This window comes from Ambystoma mexicanum, chromosome 14 (genome assembly GCF_040938575.1).
Source record: "Ambystoma mexicanum isolate Mex_15411 chromosome 14, UKY_AmexF1_1, whole genome shotgun sequence".
NCBI lineage: Eukaryota > Metazoa > Chordata > Amphibia > Caudata > Ambystomatidae > Ambystoma > Ambystoma mexicanum.
The window spans coordinates 107,810,470-107,832,654 of NC_090940.1; the positions used below are offsets into that span (position 1 = coordinate 107,810,470).

Genomic DNA, 22,185 nt, shown 5'->3' on the forward strand with positions numbered 1-22,185 from the left:
TATTCTCCAGAGCAAGGTAAAGTATAATTTCGGAGCAGACCAGATGATCTGATTACACAGCTACGCCAAAAGCAAAGCTCCAACTGAGGCTCAAGGTACATATTTACGACACCAGCTGCAGGCACGGCCGCCCACCTGCACACATCCGTCTTCATACACGAGACTAAAACACAAAGCATAACATTTCTGCCATCAGAATGCAGTTACGTCCTAGGATAAAAAATGTGGTCTAGCTGGACACATAACGAGTCTCTCGTATTTGCGCACTCTCCTGACCACCTCTCAGCACCCATCCACATGTCTGACCATCATGGGTAGCTTACTGGAGCCCGGCCATTGCACCCAAATCCCTATGCTGGCCAAATGCACACACGCATTTGAATCCTTCGGACAATTTTCCCATACCTTGGACTTCGGTCCCCCGAGAGCGTTTCCCACCACAAGCGCGTTGGTGCCATACTGATGGGATAAAGGCACTATGTAAATGACAAACTACTAACATTCATCTCCCATGCTGAAACACACCATATGCAGATCATCAATGCTCCACATACACCGCATAGCTGTATGCCAGAGCTTAATCTCCACCCCAAGGGGGTCTATATTCTCATCTGGGGCTGTGACATGTTTTGCGGCAGAGAATAGTGCTGAATGCTAAGCAGGGGTCTGGAGAAAGTGGAGTTTTTTTAAAGCCCCCCTCCTGAAACCCACTCTGTAGTCCACACCCCCAACCCTCCACACACACGTACACACACATATAACATGTTTTTCACCAAATTCGTATTTTTTAATTATATCGAGGAAAAGTGCATAAAGTGCACACGAATAAACTAACAACGAAAAACAAACGCAGTACACCATGAGTAGTGCCTGAACATGGACGGGCCGAACGCCGGTTCAAAATCTTTGGAAATGACTTCCAAGATGAGATAGTCCAAAGGGAGCAGGCCGCGGCAGAAAGCACATCGCTCCAGGTGTTTGCAGTCGTGTGCAAAGAGCGATGTATGAGTGACACATGCAGCTTTGAACTTATCATGTCGCTCCACACGAAGCCAGTGGGTGCTGGTCAAAACTAATTAAATGTGGCGTAAACAGACAGTTGCATTTTGGAGTCATTGCAGTTTGGAAAAACTGCATTTATGAAGCCTCAGTTTAAGCCTCCCCAAATACGCAATCAATAAAACATAAAATAAAGGCTCATGACTAGTTGCACTCTAATTAGACTGTAAGAAATTAGCATGTTTCTGTTGACCTTTAGATTAAAAAACACATTTTAAAACAGCCTGTGAGGTTTGTGCTTTCGGAGAAGGTGCGTCTAATATGACCCCAGCAGGCTCTGACCATGGCATACAATTGTCTCGGGCCCCACCGTTGCAGATGGCTATTCATTCTTTTTGTGACAGACTGTTTGAGTAGTACCCAAGGGGGAGTTTTTTTGATCAAGTTTGATGCAAATTGTGTATTTAAAATTATATTTATTCTTTAACATTGGTCAAAACTACCAGCCGCATGGGGAAGCACCTTATCAAATTGGCCCACTTTGCCCAAAAAAAACAGGCCCACACTAGCATTCAGTGTTTTTGGTTGGTGTGTATTACTCTATGGGCCAGTCCGAGCTTGACCCCCCAGATTTTTGACACACTGATGGTTAAGGCAATGACCCAAGGCCATGGGCCACAGGGTCTTAACGTTCAGGGTCATTTTCCTCTTCTCAATGAGTATCGTACTTTTTAACAAGTTCTTGGCCATTGTCTATGGAAAACGGCTGTCCACTAAACAATCCAGAAAATAGGTATCTGGCCGTTTTAGTTGTAGCAAAATCTGCCACCCGCTGCATAATTACAGAAATCAAATTGATAGATCGGAATGAGCTCAACTAGAGGTCCAGGAGAAATATTTTTAACGGAGACAATGCAGAACCCTGAGGTGACTCCACAATTGACAGGATATGGTAGAGAGGTGTAGTGTTGAACGGACCGTCACCTGAGTTCTGTCTGTGAAAAGGGAGGACTCCCACTTTGACTCAGACACAAATCTACATCACCTCCAGTTGAGTTAGTAGGACCCTGTAATGAAGAGTGCCCAAAACTGCAGAGGAATCTAACAAAATGACAACTTCTTGCATCATCGATTGTTGCAAAGAGTTCAATCTGAGCCATTCACGTCCGTTCTAGAATTTGTGACGGAAAAGGAAGTACAGAATATACTCTGATGTCTGGGGTCCAGGTTATGTTCCTTTAATAGAGAGACTATCACTATTGCCTTAAATTGTCTCCGGACTAATCCTGAGAATATAGAGAGACTGAGGATGTCCAGCCTCTGAGCCTAGAAATGATACCCTCAGTACAGCGTTATAGAGGTAGTAAGAGGATCTCTCTAGAAATCTTCAGGCTTACTAGACCGCTTTGTTTGAATATTTAGCAATATATACGTAATATATTTTATATTTAAAATATGGATAAGTACTCCACTGAGCTACCTCTTACCAGGTTACAGCCATCTTCTATTTCCAAATTACAGGTTAGGGGGGCAAGCACTGATCCAGATATGTGGCCCCTAACACAATGTCACTAAATTAACAAAACTGCAACCAAACTCTAGACCAAATTCACCACACCCTAAAATGATTGTCTGTGTTCCGTACACATTTCAGTAACGTCTGACAATTTCCAGTTTTGACATACATTCTTTACTGTTTTTGCTGCCAACACGTGTTTCGACTCCAACAGAGGTCCTCCTCAGGGCTACAATACCAATCACAAGTTCACATAGTAAAACAGTGACATACCACACACACATTAAATACATTCGAATTCAATTAGTGACATTAAGAGACATTTTTTACATTGGTTACAAGACACGTAAAGCAAAACTGATGATTGAGACCATACGAACCAACATCCGGTCCACAATCGTTTGAAGTAAGCAAAAAAGAAAACATACATTGTAATAGGTTACTATTCATCCAAATGAACAGTTCCCATTTTAAACTGTCCCTAATGTTCCATGTCACACCATGGTTCACCTCTACTTAATTTCACATCTACATCCTTATTTAAGTGGTTGCCACACCAAAGCACTTGCATCAGTATACTCCATGCTCCCCTAGGCATCCACTACCAGGACCCACATTCATGCACGATATGTTACCACGTGCCACCTTGTGATCTGTGAAGCTGTCCATAGCTGAATATTTACTGTTCTCTATAATATTGTCAAGTTCAAATCCTTGCTCAATCCAAATGGTGACTCTTCACCACACTTGTCATACTGCCGAGAAAAATGGCATAATTACTGTAACTTCCTGTAAAAATAGCGACACACTAAGTAAGCATCAGTATTCATCTCCCTATTGTCAATGGTCGTTCATATATACCAACTGCTTCTATGTACCCCATTACTATACCCGATTGGGTCAAGCACACTGTATAACTTCCCAGTATCACAATAATATGTTCAGCAACACGCTGTCAATCTCAGGGCTTAACTCCCGCCTCACGTTGGCCGAGTAATTGGCCTGTTTCCAAGAGTTATAAGACAAAACCAATCTATATTCAGTGGATCTATGTTATAAAACCGAATCCCAAAAGCTTCAATTACAAAAATTGCAAAGCCCACTTGATCACATTTTGGTAATTCGAGCTTTTGGGATTTTGGTTTTTTATCCCCTGTTGGGCATTTAAGGTAAGCGGGGGACACCCCTGAAGCCCATAATACCATACTAGGGGAGCAGGGCACTATCCCTGCTCCCCTTGTTCGGTATTATAGGCTTTGTTCTTTTCGACCAGGCCGAATGCACAGTAAATGTACATTTGGCGTTTTTCTTCTCTGTATTTTGGCGTAAACCCATATTCAATACCTCCTTATGCTCATTAAGCGGTCCCATCACCAGCGCAGCCCCATATTATTAAATGCTTTGTTTACCTTGAGTCACCCAACATATCTTTTGCTCAGATTAGCAGTGCTCGGTATCCACAAGTTTAGATGCAGGTCCAAAGAAGTCCTTTAGGTTCATATATCTGGAACAAATACCTAAAATTAATCTCTATTTACTAATTTGCCCAAAGTTGATCACTCATCACATACTCATGTAGTTAAACATATTGCTCTTCTACTTACTTCTGTTCACAATGACAAGATCACAATAGATCTTTCCACAGCGTTCCACCGCTCAGAAGAGGCGCCATTTCAATCGCAACACTCTAAATACCATTTCCACATGTCTGACGTAATCCCTCATTACCATTTCAAAACAAACCACGCGCAGCCTCATGTGTAATCAGAAAAGTGTTGGCGTGCAATATGTTAAAATCTCACTGCCCACCTAGATATGCTCTGCACACAAAAAGATGTATACATCTGTTTTCACCACACTAAATAATAGCGCAAACATCAGCTGTCTCCATGCACTGCGTCCACTTAGAACGCTTGTCTCCCTTTCACAAAGATATAGTACCACATAATTCCGCCCTTGCCATTGGTCCAGTACCAAGACTCCCATCGGGTGCCATGTAAACCTGTTTTCACCCCACTAAATGATAGCGCAAGCATCTCTACATGTACCACGTTCCCCTAAAGTGCTTGCCTACCTTTCACATGACTATGGAACCACATATCTATGCTCGCACCTGTTAAGAGACAATGTTTAAAGCCGAGTGGGTGATTTAGTGGTGGCAACAAGCTATCATCTTAAACACCTTTTGCATTGTTCCAAAAACCGCACAACCAAAATGAGCTAAAGAATTTTGCTCTTACAGATGGTATGTTTGTTACTTGGTTCCACAAGTGTATCCAAAAACTCAACATTGATCTGTCCCTTATTGCATGTGCGATTTATCATCACATCCTTTCAGCAGTCTTCTTTATATATTTTTTAAGACCAATCCCATATGTTTCAATGCTGCTCTCTGTCAAGCAAATCTATATTGCCATATTTGCCCCTATGCAAACCAAAGTAGCTTCAAACCTAACATCTAAGACAACAATCCCCTCGTTCACAGGAATATTCCCATTTCATGCTCCATATTTAATCCTAGCTTCACCAGTTTGTGTTTACAAATTATCTTGGCCTCCGCTTGCCTCAGCACCCTCTCTCTGTCTCCTAATCTAGGGTCAGCAATTATTGTTTTAAGACCAACGAAGCGTATGTCCTCCTTCCTGTCCATTTGATGGCATTCCTGCCAATGCACTGATAGTGCTAGTTTTGGGTCCTCTTTTAGTGTATCGAGATGTTCCCATATACGAATCCGTAATTCCTGGATCGTACTTCCAACATGGTTGAGTCCACACACACTATACAGTACACCACACATTTCGTTCAAAAATTCGCAAACTCTGCAATCCTAAATTCTTCATCAATATTAATTCTAATACTTTTACATTCTTTAGTGTAAATGCACATGTTGCAGGTTCCACACTTATAGCCACATTTTGATGTAGCCATGTCTTTCTCAGTTCTAGAGGTTTCATAAAAAAAAGTGCTCACTTGGCTTCTAATCGCGGGTGCCCTAGTACACACCATAGTGGGTTTATCAGATATATAGTTTTTCAGATCTGAATCTAATGTCAAGATATGCTTATACTGTGGTCACAATAGTTGGAGTTAGCGCATTTGACATTGTATACACATATGAATACCTTTTGGAGAAGGCACCAGCCAATCCGAAAGCACCAGCATGCAGACTTGATTCACTGGCATAAGCCTGCATTTACTAATGATGCTGGCGCCTTCTTCACCGAGCCTCAATATGTCCTCCTTGCCCCGGACCCCTGCTACCTTACCCTAGTTCCTCCATCCCATTCTCCATCCCCTTCACTCCCCTCCTCTGCCAAATAGACAACCCTTCAGCCCCCTGCCCCCTGAAAATCTCTTATTTGCCTTACCTGTCACACAGCACTTTGTCATGCTTTGTCATGTTCATGGTGGCAAGGAAATGGATAAGGGACTATGGTTAGTGCCCTACGCCACACTCTCAGACAGCCATCGTCTTTTGAAATTCTTTTTGAGTTTGGCCACCAGGCCATTTCATGGGCCTCATTACGAGGCTGGCGGCCGCGGAATGAACGGTGCCGGTACGGGACCGGCACCGTTCATTCCGGGCCGCCAGATTACGAGGTCTGCAGCGGGTCTCGCTTTTCACGCCTGGTCAGTCTGGACATGAAAAGTGGGACCCGCTAGCGGGCCAGGGTGCTAACGGGCCCGTCATTAACGGGCCCATTGTTAGCCTTCTCCCCATTCCCATTGAGCCCTATGGGAGCTCAAATGGGAATGGGGATGTACTGGGTCCGGGTCATGCGAAAGGGATTTACCAGGCCCTCCAAGGTCGGAATGGCCCAGTAAGTCCCCTTTTGCGGGACCCGGACCCAGGACCCAGTTTGGAGGCAGCCATGCCCTTATTAAGGGCATGGCTACCTCCAAACTCCTAATGAGGTCAAAAAGAAAGCTATTGGCACTCTGGACAAGGTGCTGGATCCCTAATAGCAACAAGCACCTTTTTATGGGTGGGGGGGTGTTTAAAAGTGGGTGTACTACCAACCTTAAGGCCTTCTCTTCAGTCAGTCTCTAACTTGTGCCCTTGGCCATTACCAGTCGATACAATACCCTGCTTCAGGGCTTTTTGCTTAAATATGACTTGTTCGCAATTTTTGTCTTTACATAGAGCTGATAAATAACAGGCTTTCCTATTGTTCAAGTTTATACTAATCAGCAAATCTGTTAAGATATTTTGGGCCTGATTTACAAAAGCATTTTCAATTGGCAAGTCCCTTTGAAAAATACTTCTTAATCAGTCCCTTTATCTCGTGCTATAGACTTTCTGTATACCATATAATGATACCATTCTTTAACTTAAAATCTGCTTTACCTAATCTTCTCAAAACATTGAGATAAGGAAAATATTAACTTTGATCATTTGGTGGGTCTTCTTTCTGCTTTTTAAGTCTACATGCCTGAATAGAATCATGTCTGCTCCATGCAAGAAGGCGGCTCATATATACAGACCAATCCATGTGCGTAATAGCTTTTCAAGATGTCCGTCAAGGTTATCATCAAGGCCCCTTTTTGATGATCTAGATGGTCTCGGTATCACCTGCACTAATTATGCCGATGATACCCAGATCCTCTCCCCTGTTGACGGGGGATTATGACAAGGATTTGGCCTTCGTCAACAAAGAGTACCTCATCATCCAGGCATGGATGGCCTCACACGGTCTATGCCTGAACGATGAGAAAACAGAACTCCTCATTCTAGGGTCCTCACATAACCTTAACAAACTAGACCAAAACTACTCTTCCTTCGTAATTGACAACAATAAGATCACGGTAACCAAGGAGGTCAAAACCCTCAGCTGCTACCTAGACTCTACTCTCACCTTTAAAAAACAAGTTAATGCTATGGCATCAGCCACATTTTATACATGCAAACTCATCAGAGCAGCCAAACCTTTTCTCTCTCCGTCTAACTGCATCACCCTAGCCAGAGCTCTGATCTTGTCCAAGTTGGACTATTGCAACACACTTTATGTAGGATGCAATATATTACGAACAAAATTCAGATCCTTCAAAATAACGCCCTAAGAGCGGCCCTCAGTATCCCAAAGAAAGCCCACATTTCTGATTATAGAAGGTCTGTCAACTGGCTTTCTACCAAAGACAAAATATTCCTCAAATCAGTTTCCCTGACCCACAAATGCCTCCACCACGCAGCCCCTCAATACCTTATCACTAGATTCACCAGACCAACTTCCTCTCGCCCCTCTAGAATGGCCAACTCCAATCTCCTACTGGTGCCCAGGTTTAAACGTTCTGTATCTGGTGGGAACAGCTTTCCTGTTAAAGCAGCACAATTCTGGAACTCCCTTCCACCTCCTTGCAGGGAGGATCTCCCCTACCGCCAATTCAGAACTAAGACCATCCATTGGCTCAAGATTCACGACACATAACAACCTCATGCTCTCTTGCTTCCCTGATGCTCCACCACTGTGATTGTAAATATGTACATTTAGGTTGTCAACTGCTCAGTGTAGGTACCTTTTCATGAGACAACCGGCTTATTGTACATAGTATTGCTTATATTGCATATTTCTGTAACCTATGCCTCATCGGCGTGCATTGTTTCCTTTTGACGTGTCCAGCACTGTAACCACGGCTGGACTTTATTACCTTGTATGTAACCAAGCTTTGCAATCCTCTTGTTGCCTCTGCGCCTTGCTACCCCTTTAGGGGTTAGGTTCTCAATATAAATAAAAAAAATACTAAATACTAATATAATATTTTCCTTTTTCTTATAGGCTCAAAAGTCAAAGAGGCAGAACAATGATTTTTGGGGCAGCTGGGGAGAGTGGGGTGAGTGCAGCCGGACATGTGGTGGAGGAGTGAGTTTTAGACACCGTCAGTGTTATTCGCGGAGGTAAGTGAATTTCTTATTCTTACTCATGTATTGCTATTCATGAACATGTGCAAGACCATGGGGGTTGAATGCAGGTTAGCCCTAAGTCTAAATTCCATTATCACCTTGGGAGGGTGCGCTGGCCAATCAGGAGGCTTGGAACACAGGCTGTACTATATGTTACAAGCCTGCGTTCCGAGCTGCCTGGGCAGCCAGCTTCCCCTTCCGTTCCCGCTCCCCCATCACTGCTTAGCATGTGTGGAGTTTCCTACATGGGTGCTAATGGGGTCTTTATTTTTTCATAGAAAAATAAGAAACTTAACTTTTTTGTGCGGCCTGGCGCCACGCAGTGCTACTGCCAGCCAAGTCTGTTTTCCATTTTGATGACATCACAGTTATCAACATGTGAAAAAGACGGCGCTGAACGGCACACCAAAGGTACATTTATTTATTTAGCACTCGTGTCGGAAACTACTGGATGCTAATGGCGATATTGACCTCGACTGCGTGCCGACCCTCTGAAATGGCACCACCACTCTCGTCAAGGGACACTAGCTTTGTTATGACCTTTAACTTGGGCAGCAGGCCATTACCGATTTACTCGACCCACCCCCTTTGTTAAAAGCTCCTCAGTGTTAGTTCCTAAAATGTGTTAAGTTGTCCCACCTTATTTCAGCGTGGCAGTACCTCTTCCCCCTTTTATCGAAGAAACCTCTATTATTAGTTCTTCAAGAAAATTAAATAGCTTCAAATAGTGTACCGAAATCTACGTTTTGAGCATGGGACAAAGCAGGACTCCTAAGCACAGCACACTCTCGAACTTCCCCAGCACGAGACAACAGTTCTGTTTTCAGCTATCAGGACCTTTGGTAGTTAGGTCTCTTTTCTACAAAAAAGTCTCTAATCTCCGAGGACCTAATGTGTTCAAAGTAACAAAAAGTTTCTGTCTGTATGTAAGCTGGGTGATGACTTTTGACCCCTGGATCCCCCTCTTCAGGGCTCATATCCACAAAAAGTTCCTAGCGATATCAGTGCCTTCAGTGGTTAGATCTCTTGCTTCTGAGGGCCTGGTATGTTCAATATTATAAACAAAAGTTACTTTCTGATTGTACTTGGGTGATGATTCTTCATCCCTGTGTCCCCCTCTTCTGGGCTCCCATCCCTGGGTCTCCCTCTTCTGGGCCCCGATCCCTCTTGAATATCAGCCTCCCTCTGTTGGGTTCACTCTGGCTTGTAGTGAAAAGATTTCTCTGTTGCATTCACTTGTCGATGGGTTTGCTTGCTTTTTACCCTTGGATCTCCCTCTTCCAGGCTCAGACCCACCAGGTTGGTGGCCAAAACTATTTCACCTTTCGTATTCACAAATCTTAATGGGCCTCATTACGACCCAGGCGCTAATGGGTTAACAGCGCCGTAAAAGGCTGCGGCGCCGTTATCCTATTAACGCCTAATTACGAGGTCCCTTTGCGGGACCCGACCTTAACGGCTGGTGTAGACCAGCCGTTAAAGTAGGGACCCGCAAAGGGACCTTGGTGCTAATTACGGTGCGCAATTTACGGCACCGTACTTAGCGCCTTCCCCATTCCCATTGAGCCCTATGGGGCAAAAATGGCAATGGGGAAGGGCCATGGGGGAAGGGGGAATTACTGCCCCGCCAACCTTGTAATGGGGTGGTCATTCCCCCTTTCTCCATGGCGGAGTCGGTAACTTACCAGCATGGACCATGGTGCTAATAGAACCATGGTCTTCCGCCAGGGTCGTAATGACACTGTGGACATCCCTCTGTCGGGTTCACTCTTGTCAACACACTATTCATTGGGACTTCAGACTTTGCCCTTTTCCTTCGGCATCGCTCCATCGGGTTCACTCTTGCTAACATTTACCAATCACACAGTTCTTTCTCTTTTCTCACTATGCAGGATTCATCTCCCTTAGCTTTTCAATTACGCACATGTCATAGACTTTGGACTGTACATGGGGTTTGTCTAGACCCCAGTATGACCACTTTGACCTTCTCCTTTCGGCTCTCGTAGGGCCTTCTGGTATCGGTAGTTTCAACAAACTTGGGATCAACCAAAGTCTCTTGAATGAACACCCACGCTCTGCTGGACCCCTCTGCAGCTGGTTTTCCCTTAATGTTAACAGTTCTTTGAACTTTCCTTAATTTGCCATTTGCGACTTTCGTTCAACACAGTTCGATTTCTTATCGGCTCTCCCCTCGACTCACCGGCTGTGATGAAATGCTTGGCCTTTCTTGTCTCTGAAGCCAAGGCTGGTACCACAGTTGCAAGTGTCTCTCCCTGTTCTGATTATCAGTGTAGGCATGCTCCTTGTACCATTGGCATCTGCTGCAACACACACTGGCTATTGTTTGCGGTCTTACGATTCCTTTCACGGAGACTTTGCAGGTCTGATTTGGAAAGGGCAAGGTCACTTCTCTCCTTGCCACCCTTTCGGTTCTTGCAGCCTTTCTCCTCCGCTTGAACTGCTGTGCTTGAATAGCTGTCTCATTATGCGGTGTACCTTGCTCGTTGTGTGCTCTTGTGCTCCACCTTTTATCCCTGTGGGGAAAGGAAAGAGCCATCAGGTATGTGTGATTCTGGTCAATTGCCTGACTTTGTCTGACCCTTGTATTGGGACATGTTAGGTAAACGGCTTTGGTGTTAGTCCGTTGTCTTTCGTGATGTGCGAAAGTGTTCGTGTTGGAAAAGGAGGGGGGGCTAGAGTTTCAGAGTGTCCTACGTAATATGATGGGCAAAAGGTGTCATGATGAATTATATTCTTCGGCCTGGGGGTGTGGGGTAGGTGATTTCGGAAGGGTGTGTTCGATAGGGTTTGTGAAATGAATAGGGGAGACAGTGGTGTTTTATCAAAGTAGACTGGGAATTTGGGAAATAATCATCAGAGGGACGTGAGGAAAATTGACTGGGAGTATTCGGATACAGAATGGGAAATTGTGGGAGATGTAGTTTCCTAGTGCAGCACAAACACAGTCCTGGGAGGCATGGGGGGCACAAACACAATCACAGGGGGCATGGGGATGCATGGGGGGCACAACACAGTCACAGGGCGCATGGGGGCACAAACACAATCATGGGGGTGTATGGGGGCACAAACACATTCACGGGGGCACAAAAACAGTCACAGAGGCATGGGGGGCACAAACACTCACGGGGGCACAAACACAATCACGGTGGGCCATGGGCGTGCATGGGGGGCACAAACACATTCACTGGGGGCATGGGGGCACAAACTCAATCACAGGGGTATGGGGTGCATGTGGGGCACAAACAGTCAGGAGGGCATGGGGGACACAAACACAGTCATGGGGGGCATGGGGCCCAGACACAATCAGTGGGGGCATGGGGATGCATGGGGGTAACAAACACAGTCACAGGGAATGGGGGCACAAACATAATCATGGGTGGATGGGGGTGCATGGGGGGCACAAACAGTCACTTGAGTGATGGGGCACAAACACAATCACAAGGGCATAGGGGTGCATGGGGGCACAAACACAGGCACGGAGGCACAAACACAATCATGGGGGTGCATGGGGGCACAAACACAATCACGGGGAGCATGGGGGCACAAACACAGTCACGTGGGCCATGGGAGTGCATGGGGACAGAAACACAGTCATGGGGGTGCAATGTGGCATACCGTAGTGTTCAGGGGTAGACGGGGCCTTCGTTGTGGGCCTTAGGTGGAGGGCCAGCTAAAGCCTGACGGTCCCTCATGGGTGTAAAGAAGCTCACATGCAGCCAATCAGGATGCAGGAGGAAGTCAGAGGAGCATCTGGAGTCAGACAAAGAACATTTTGGACATCTTGGAAGTTCCACGAGGTTTACAGCAACACAGAACACATTGCTGCAACAGAACTTCATGGGAGCAGGAGGATAAAATCAGGCTGTGCATGTGCAGTGGCAAGGTGCAAATTCAAAGTCATTTAGGCACATAATAAAAATACACAAATGTCTATCTACCACTGCTCCATTATATCTGACAAAACAAATCTCCAAAGTCCAATCACAGAGACATCAGTATCTATTTTGTTTTATATGCCTATAAGTTATTACAAGAGCAGAGAAAGTGTCTGAACTTGGTCAAGATTGTCCCTGTACTAATTAATCCATTTTGGACATATATGTTTAAAAACCTGTCGACACATCCATTCGGTCGCTGTAGTTAAAGGCATGGTCTAGTAAAATTTTTTATTGTCCCTACGGGTCGGCCATGTTTTTTAAGCCTAAGTGGCTCGATTTTAGAAAACTTTCCTATGGACCTTACCCGAGTTTTCGTCCATTAAACGCACGCGAAAACAAGCACCAGGGAGCCGCCATTTTCTGATAATCCTAACTTTTCCCCGATCGCCCTGGCTGACCTGCTTTTGCGGCACTAAATCAATTCCCCCGCCCCTGAGCCTGTCATCAGCAGACTCGTACTGCCCATTTCCCAACGCCAAAGCACGTCTCGTGTCAACATTTGCTGCGCTTCAGCTAATGACGTGTCGCCATGGAAATGGCAGGACGCCTCTCTCCTCAATAAGTATAAACCCACCGTTGCACAACACACAGCAGCCGATTTTCGATTCCATTCCTCTCTCTGTGTTACCTTGAGTATTCTGTGACTCGTTTCAGTGCTCTGGTCAGCTACCTTCGCCGCTTGTAGCCCGTGTGAACAGAAACCAGTACCACCGCTATGAATTATTTTAGTTTAACACACAATGGCTACAATAATGCCCTACATGTACGAGCCCGAGTATGCAGAGGAGGAACTACTGGAAAGGGAAGCACGCGAAAACGATGGGGATTCGGACGGCAGTTGGCAGGACGAATCAACAGATGAATAGCCTGGGCCTAGTCGAATGGACGGCGTCTCCACCTGGTGCACATGCAATCGGTGCGAGCTAATGCCAACTGAGGACGAGAACTGCTGCTGCTGAGAAAACTCGGGATGCCTGGCCTACATTTCGGAAGGCGAGCCACGACCGCAATGCATCACCGAGCTGCCAGACTTCAGGGCAGCCTGCCTCACACGGGCCATGTTGAGAATAATGATGGTGCTTATGCGCGAACTTCGAGCAACTGTTCGTCCTCGTAATCCGAGTAACGAGTAAGTATACTCTGCTTGTCATGCCACTCCTATTTCATTGTCTTCTACTATATCCAAAATTACATCTACATATCATTGGCACGCATGTAAGTCGTTGAATAGTGTGCATTGTCTAGATAGCATTTGTCTGTGTAAAATGCCATTAGTTACAAGAATTGTCATTGACAACAAACGTTTATTAAACTTATCTTGGTAATTTAAAAACAGTTTGTTTCATTCCTTTTCACAGGTGGTACAGGCTGGTGGCCTATCGTTATATAACATAGATATAACAGACTAACAATGCCTAATCCATTAACACTATTATAATGTTTCATTCAATATTTATTGTAATAATGTGGAGGACCCAAATCTATCTGAGTAAATGGCAGCCAACTAAACCTTTTGTGCTTATTTATGTCAAACTGTTCTCATTTCCATATTTTTCTTGCTTTCATTAATTCCTGAGAAAGGAAGCTCCACTATATTTAGTGTGTCCACCTTCTAAGTGGAACACTTGTGTAAACCACCAAAGGATCTGTATTTTTCTTCATAATTACATTACTTTAAATACACACTCATAGCAGATGCTGAGGATGCAGTCCATCTTCAAACTCCGCCGGACCCTCCCTTCCAGCTAGGTCACTCGGTCGATGCAAACAGGCCCTCCTTAATGCCTGCTTGGAAGGTGAACTTCATTGGCACTTTCAGGGACATAGATTCCGAGTGGATGTCGATTCTGGAGGAGAGGGTTCAGGAGCTGCCACCATTTTATGTCCAGGACTTCGTTGACAAACTGCCTTTTTCAGCATCTCCTGGGCCTGAAGGCTGCCTGGTTCCTAGTGATACCTTTTGTTTAGCTCAAAATGAGGAGGCCTCAGCTCCACCTGCTCCAGGGCTGGAATCGGATGACAGACCTGGAGTCAGTCAGGGTCTCCATTCCTTTCCATGTTTGTGAGGGATCTTCTCTGGTAGTCGGATGTTGCAGATCTCCTCATAGAGAGTTAATTCTCCACTCCAGTTATTTCCTGGGTTGTTGTAACGGTTCAATGTTTGAGTGGGGAGCCCTTCCAGAATATTCAAGTACATGACATTTGATACTCTCAGGGCTTGAACATACTGTGATGAATCCTGCCGGTGATGTCGTCACTTCTCCCCAAGGGGGAGCCCCTTCTCATGAGGCCAGCATGGTGAGTCCGCTACTCCATAGTCCCCCTGAGGGTGGTACACAGCAGGAGGGTCTCATGGGGAGAGACTCCCCCTCCGGGGACAAGTATAACCATCTAGGGCGAATGTGGTATGACACCCATCATCCAGCACCTATACATTCTCCTACCCTATGAACCACACATCTATATCAACCACGTCTATGTATGTCTGTAAGACTGTATTTCCAACATTCACTGAGACGAGGAAGAGTAGGGATGATCTAACCAGGACTTCCTTGAGATGTACTGGGACGAGGAGGAGGTGCGGAGCACTGAAGAACAGTTGGAGGAACGTGCATGAGAATTGTAGCTGTCGGTGGTCCTTCCGAATAAAGATAAAGGAAGGACTTCCCCAATTGTCAATCCTCCCTTGGAGGAACCGGAAACGAGACGGCGGTTTGGTGCAGGAAGAAGAGGCTGATGGCCAGGACACAGAGAGAGACGCATCCACATGCTGTCCTATGGTGAAGGACCGGGTGAGAAAGTGGCAGAGCAGAGGTCCAGGTGAGTGCAGGAGTCTGACAGCGTGGTCAAAGGAAGACACAATGCCTGCAAGGGACCAACAACTGCGGAGCTGCTGTTGCACAACAGAGAACCAAGGAAGCCGGTCAAGACCCAAAAACAGACAATCCTGACACCAACCAGGAGATGCCAGGTGCAACCCTAAAGGTACAGGCATTACCGAACGATTGGTGGGAGTGCAAAAGGGCTGCAGAGGCAACAGGAGGGGAACCAAAGAAAAGTTTCCCAATACAGGGTAAAGAGGAAAGCTCCCCACAATATATCTGAGGAAACTAATAATCACACCAAATTATGCATAGAGAACAGGGTCTGGCACCCTAAACCAAAAGGGAAGATAAGCGCCAGTCATCTTCTCTGTGGCAGTACCTGGCAAAGGATTGAGCCAAGTCTGCCAGAAGAAAAAGAAAGAGAAGCACAGGTCTGGGACCAGCACCCACAAAAGATGATCAACATAATTAATTTTCTTTGTGTCGGTTCTTGGCAGGAGAGTGAACCGGGTCTGCCATACTGAATATGCGAAGAAGAACCAGAGGAAGGAAGTCATTCCCCCAGGTGTTGTGAAATGTGAAACAGTGTATGAAAAGCCAGGGGAAGGGAGTCATTCCCCCTGGTGCTGTGAACTGTGAAACAAGTGTAAGAAGTAAGCCAGGGGATTGGAGCCATTGCCCTTGGTACTGTGAACTGGGAAACAACGCTTAAGAAGAGCCAGGGGAAGGCATGCATTCCCCTGGTGCTGTGAACTGTGAAATAACCATGAGAGAAGGGCAGGGGAAGAGAGCCATTCCCCTGACATTGTGAAAACACTGACAGCAAGATACCCAGAGAAGGGAGACATTCTCTGGGAACCCAACAGTGACAAAAAAACTTTGGACAATAAGGAATGCTGATGTTTGAACTGGAAGTTTACTACATTTTAACATTTCAACCTGGAACTTTGTTTTGTGCCTTGAAAAGGGATTGAGACCTGGAGAAGGGAGTCATTCCCTCAGATAAAGATCCCACCAAAGACTAGGAACTGTGAAGGGAGCCATTATTCTGGACCAAGAAGATCCTCTTCTTTATTAGTTTAGTTATTCATGTAAGGGACACAGATAGGTTTTTGTGTAAGGGGCATAGACACAGGATGGTGGACTCTTGATTTACATGGACATCCTGACTGATTCCTTAGTATTTTAGTTGCGGTAGGGAAACCCCTCTTAAAGTTAAGGGGAGGTAGCTGATCTCATTATTTCTGGTATAATAAAGGTTTATGCCACCAACTATGCCACCTGTGTGCCAGTTTCCTCCTTCTTCACCCTACCATACCCATAAATATACTGGTAGTGAAGGCCATCTTCCTTGCACCATAAGCCTTCCTTCCCTTCTACTCCCATCACAGGATTTTGATCCTTACAGCCAAAATTACCTCTATTTATATATTTATTATTTATTGTGAGATGGTTAAAATTAAAACATGTTCACAATCAGTCCATCAAAAAAATGAAGGAAAATATAAATTCCATATATACAATTAAAAAAAGAACAATCATTTTCAAAACACATTATTTAAAAATCTTACACCACCTATTATAGAAGATATTTGATTTCCAGATAGAATGCTATACCCGATATCCTTAGCGGATAGCGCAGTTATATCATGAACAAAGTGCACAAAATAATACATTCCAATAAAATGCAAAAATGTACACTCAACAAACAAATGTTCCAAAGTTTCTGCCTTTGAAGGATCCTGGCATAATCTACAAATCTGGTCATCTCTCGATATTTTTATTCTCACACCAATAAGTTCAAGAGTAGGAAAAAGGTTAAAACTGAATCTTAAAATACTCCTACATCCCGTCCCCTTGCCTCCATACTTATGGGACATCTGTCCGTCCTGTGGGACGAGACCGCAGCACTTTGTAAAAAGCATCCAGAAATGTTTCCAAAAATGTGTCCTTCCTCTCTTTCTTGCGCGGGGCCCGGCACGCGGCCGTAACCCCACCCACCTTGGCTCCGCCCCACGCATCGCCCATCAGTGATTTTCTCAGCTCGTTCGGGACTGGACGCACTTGCATCCTCAGAAGATTTTCTTCCCTTTTTCCTCTCTGGCTCTCGCTAGCGATCGTGTGCTGGTCTTTCTATGTCGTTCAACCTACATTTTCCAGATTGTTCATCTTGTCACCGTCATTTCGCGAGGGTGGATCCCCATCCTCTTTGTTTAGAGTGCTTGGGTCCGGATCATCGTTGGGACTCCTGTTTTTACTGCGACTCCCTTTCGGTTCGGGCACTTCAACGTTGGTTGGAGCGCTGGGAGGAGGTGTTCTGACAAACTCCTCCTTCGCATTTTCAGGCGTTCATTAACGAGAAGAAGAAACGCCCGGTAAGTTCTTTACTTTTCAGAGCACCCCAGCCGGGGGATACCTTTCGCTCTGTCACCAGGGTTCGCACTGAGGTGCCTGTTGGGCCTAATAATTGTACCAGAGTACCAGAGTTTTCTCCGAGGGTCTCCGTAAGGGGCCTGTTAATACCGGAGTGCACTCTGAGGCCCCTCCTGTGAGGGCTGTTTGTAGACCTAGTTCTACTGAGTTGTGGGGTTCCGGAGCTCGCTCTGAGGCCGTTCTGTCGGATTCCCTCAGAAATAAGACCGGGGTGCGCCCTGAGGCCTTGGGTGTGCTTGCTGTTACCGAAGAGATGTTCGAGGCCCGTGCAGATAAGGCTGTTACCGGACCTGGGTCCGAGGTCCCTCGTTCAGAGGCTAAAGCTACCAACAGTTCCTAGAGGCCTGACAAGGCCTTGTCGGTGAAAGCTGTTTCTCACCGTTCCCACTCTTGCGGTGACACCAGACCTGTTGAGGGGGCAAAGAAGCAAAGTTCTTCTTTTACCGGCAGTGCCAAGGTCCTTCCTTCGAAGGCTAATTTGGCGGTTGGTATATCACAAAAACATTCCAGGCCACACAGTACCGGCTCTGCCGAGGTCCCTTATGTTAAGGCTAAGGTTAAGACCCCTGATCCATCGACGGGGACCCCTGCCTCACTTCCTCCCGTGCCGCAGTTCCCCTCAGATGATGACAAAATGGCGCCTATTCCCACCACCACCGCGGCGGCCATTTTGGGTGCTACCCCTACAACTACACCATTGGCCTCAGGTGTAGGGCTTGGCCCCCTGGGTGAACATAGAGTCCCTTGTGCGCATCCTCATCGGCCAGTTTATGACTGGAACGCTCGGATGCCTCTTCCACACAATGTTTCCCTGCCTGCAGGGTCAGCACCGTTGATTTATGTGGATATGTCGGTGGAGGGGCCTGTGTGGCACCCGTCCCCATTACGTCCCTGGATTTGTCCATCTCATGAGAGGCCTCCTCAGGTTCCGAAGCAGTCCCCAGAGGAAGCCTTTTTCGGTAAATTTCAAACGCTTATGCATACCGACCCCATGAGGGAGTATTTCAAAGGGCTTTTTAGGGAGATATGTCTTCCCGCGCCTCCCGCTCCACCTGTTCCTCCGGTGGTTCCGCCGGCGCCTCCCTTGTCTACGGTGCCTCCCCCGACTCTTCCGCCTTTGCCCCCATTTTCCCCTGTGGACAAGGCAGCGCCCGACACGGTTCAGCAGGATCCTGATCTGTCGGATGACGCACAAGGCGATCAGGACAGCGAGGACCTACCCCGCTCTATCAGAGCTTTTCATGACCGGGTACTGCACATGATGAACTTCTTAGATGTTCCATTGCCTGAGGCACCCGCTCCGCAGGAGGGTGTGCTTTCTGGGGCGTTCACCCTGTCTCCCTTGGAGCGTACCGGCCTGTTCTTGCAGAAGGACGGTCTGGCCAAGGTCTGCAGAGTCTGGGAAAAGCCACACTCTGGACTTTTTGTCAATAAGAAAATTGACGCTAGATACAGGCTGCATTCTTTGGAAGAGGTGGCCCTGTCATCTTGTCCACCCCCCTCCTCCACAGTGGTGGCTGCGGCCACTTTGCAGTCCAGGCCTGCAGCATCCTCTTCCACAACGGCTACTCAGGTTCTGGGAAAGGAGGACAAGCTCCTCGACTCCCTTGGGAGGAAAATCTTCGCCAACGCTGCCTTGCAGCTCAGGCAGGCCAACGCTGAATTGATAATAGCGGGACCTGACAAGCGGATGTGGAAAGGTCTGTCGGAGTTTGAGGTGTTTATCCCAGTCGAGAAGCTGGAAGACTTTAGAGGAGGCCTTTCCGACGCCAGGGTCTTGGTCCAGGATCTCCTGGAGGCTGCGGCTCATCACGTAGACACCTCAGCTCGGGGCCTTATGCTGGGGTTTGATACCTCACACCAGGCGTGGCTGCATGCAACTAAATTCTCAAAAGAAGTGCAGGACAAGGTGCTGGACCTTCTGTTCGATGGGAAGGAGCTATTTCATGCTACAACAGATGTAGAGCTCACCAAGACGAAGGATAGCACTCAGACAGCTAAGTCCTTGTCTGTCCTGGTTAAGGCTTCTTTCAAAACCCAGAGACCGTTGGCGCAAAGTCGACCATCCTCTGGCTTTAGGGGCTTCATCGACCGCAAGTCTCGCAGAGTGGATACCCCTGCGGGGAATAACCGCCGTAGGCAACAACGGACACAATTTTTCTCCCATTCCTCAGCCTCCTCCTCAGGTTCAGGTAGCCACCGATAAACCTACTAAATCAGGGTTTTCGCGCTCGCACGAGACCCCGGTGGGAGGACGCATTGCGTCTCATTGGGAGGCGTGGCAGGCCATCACAGAAGACAGATGGGTCTTGTCAGTCGCTCGAGCGGGCTTCCGCTTACCTCTACCCCCTACCCCACACCTCAACCCTCCTTTTCAGCTGTCGGGCTCGCCCTCCCTCAAAGCAGAGGTTCAGAAACTTCTTGGGGAGCGAGGGGAGGGCTTTTACTCCCGGCTGTTTACGGTGCCCAAACCCAACCAGGCTGGCCTGCGCACCATCCTAGACCTTTCCTAGTTCAATCTTTTCCTACCCCAAGAGAAATTCAAGATGATCACTCCCGGCCAGATACGGTCCTCCTTGCAGATGGGCGATTGGCTCGTGGATCTTCAAGATGCGCACATGCATATCCTGATTTGGAACCCACACAGGAGATATCTCCGCTTCTCTTTGGGAGAGGAGCACTTCCAGTTTCGAGTGCTTCCTTTTGGCCTCAGCTCGGCGCTGCATGTCTTCACGAAAATGATGTCGGTGACTGCGGCCTAACTTCGTCTCCAGGGTATCCATGTGTATCCATATTTGGACAACTGGCTCTTATGCAGCCCGGTAATCTCCAGTCTCTCCTTCAGCTCCTGTTCCATCTTGGGCTGTCGGTGAACTGGCGGAAATCTTCCATGACGGTCTCGCAGGCCCTGATTTTCCTGGGTTTTCGCTGGAACACGATCGACTGCAGAGTGTACCTGACCAGGGACAGAATGACGGATCTGTTAGCCACGTGTCAGATGTTTGCGTAGTCGGAGAGCATGTCGGCCTGGTGGTTCCAGAGGCTTCTGGGCCTCATGGCCTCGTGCGTGCTAGCTCTTCCTCTTGCTCGTCTCAAGATGAGACAGACCCAGATGGCTCTTCGGAGTTCCTGGCGTCAGGCTGTGGACCCGGATTCCAATAGATAATGATTCCGGATTCCATGAGAGTGGACCTGGATTGGTGGTCATCTCTCAGCAACCTGTCAGTGGGTGCGGGATTTCAGGATCCAGCCCCCACGGTGACGATCACGACGGACTCCTCCCTTCTTGGGTGGGGTGCAACGTTAGATCTTCTTCAGGTCTCGGACCTCTGGTCACCTCAGGACAACCTCCTGCACATAAATCATTTGGAGCTTCTGGCGATCTTCCTAGCGCTCAGGGCGTTCAGACCGCTCATTGCCAAAAAGGTGGTCCGCATACGCACGGACAATGTGGTATCAATGAAGTCTCCCCCCCTCGTGGACCTGTCCATCCAGATATGGGAGTGGGCCGTGCTTCATGATGTCTAGCTGCTTGCAGTACACATCCCGGGCCAGCTGAATGTCACAGCGGATGCCCTCAGCCGCCGGACAGTGGTCAGCTACCAGTGGGAGTTGAAGACGGAGGTCCTCTCATGGATTTTCTGCATTGGGGCACACCGGAGGTGGACCTCTTCGCTACGGCAGTAAACAAGAAGCTTCCTCGGTATGCCTCCAGAGGGGGGCTGGGAGCCTCCTCTCTGGGGGATACTCTCGAGATTCCATGGCACAACATGAGAGTTTACGCCTTCCCGCCTCTGCCTCTAGTTCATCGAGCAATTTGGAAGCTGAAGAACTCGGTAAACTGTTCCCTTCTACTCATAGCCCCGTGGTGGCCGGCCAGATTTTGGTTCTCAGAACTTCAACACCTGTCGGTGTATCCGCCGATCAGGTTACCAGTGACCCCCGATCTTCTTCACCAAGGGGAACAGCAGATGTGGCACCCTCCCCCACAATCGCTCAGCTTGGCGGCATGGTGCCTGAGTTCAAGTCTTTAGAGCATCTTAACTTGTCTACGGATAACATGCGTATTATCCAGGCAGTCAGGAAACCCACGACCAGATCCCAATACAGGAGTTAAATGGCTCAGGTTCTGTCATTGGTGTTTGGAAAAGCAGTTGGATCCAAGGGTGGCTACGATTGACACGGTGCTGTCCTTCGCGTCCTCCCTAGCAGAGTCGGGTGTTCGCGTTCTGTCACGCAGAGCTTACCTTTCAGCGGTTTCCGCTTATCTTTCTACAGAACAATGCTCTTATTCGAAGGGATTGGCCCTCATTACGACCCAGGCGGTAAGTTACCGCCTGGGCCGTAACTTTACCACCATGGCGTAAACTACGTTTACCTGCTAAAAGCAGGTGTTAAATCCGCCATGGCGCTAAGGGACCTCGTACTCAGGCGGTAAGGGTCGGCGCTGTTTACGGCACCGTAAACCCCTTACCGCCTGAGTTGTAATGAGGGCCATTGTGTCCTCCGACGTATTCCTTATCTATGATATTTGTGTATCCAGCTTACTGGCCT

At 47.3% G+C, this 22,185-nt stretch overlaps 1 protein-coding gene across 4 annotated transcripts in view; it reads left to right on the forward strand.

Moving 5' to 3' along the window:
- PAPLN (papilin, proteoglycan like sulfated glycoprotein) overlaps positions 1 to 22,185 on the forward strand; it is a 1,044,076-nt gene that overhangs the window by 283,415 nt on the left and 738,476 nt on the right. For all 4 annotated transcript variants that reach the window (XM_069638639.1, XM_069638640.1, XM_069638642.1 and 1 more), the window contains exon 3: positions 8,290 to 8,408. In XM_069638639.1, the coding sequence (XP_069494740.1) occupies positions 8,290 to 8,408 (119 nt within the window). The remainder of the gene's footprint in view (positions 1 to 8,289; positions 8,409 to 22,185) is intronic.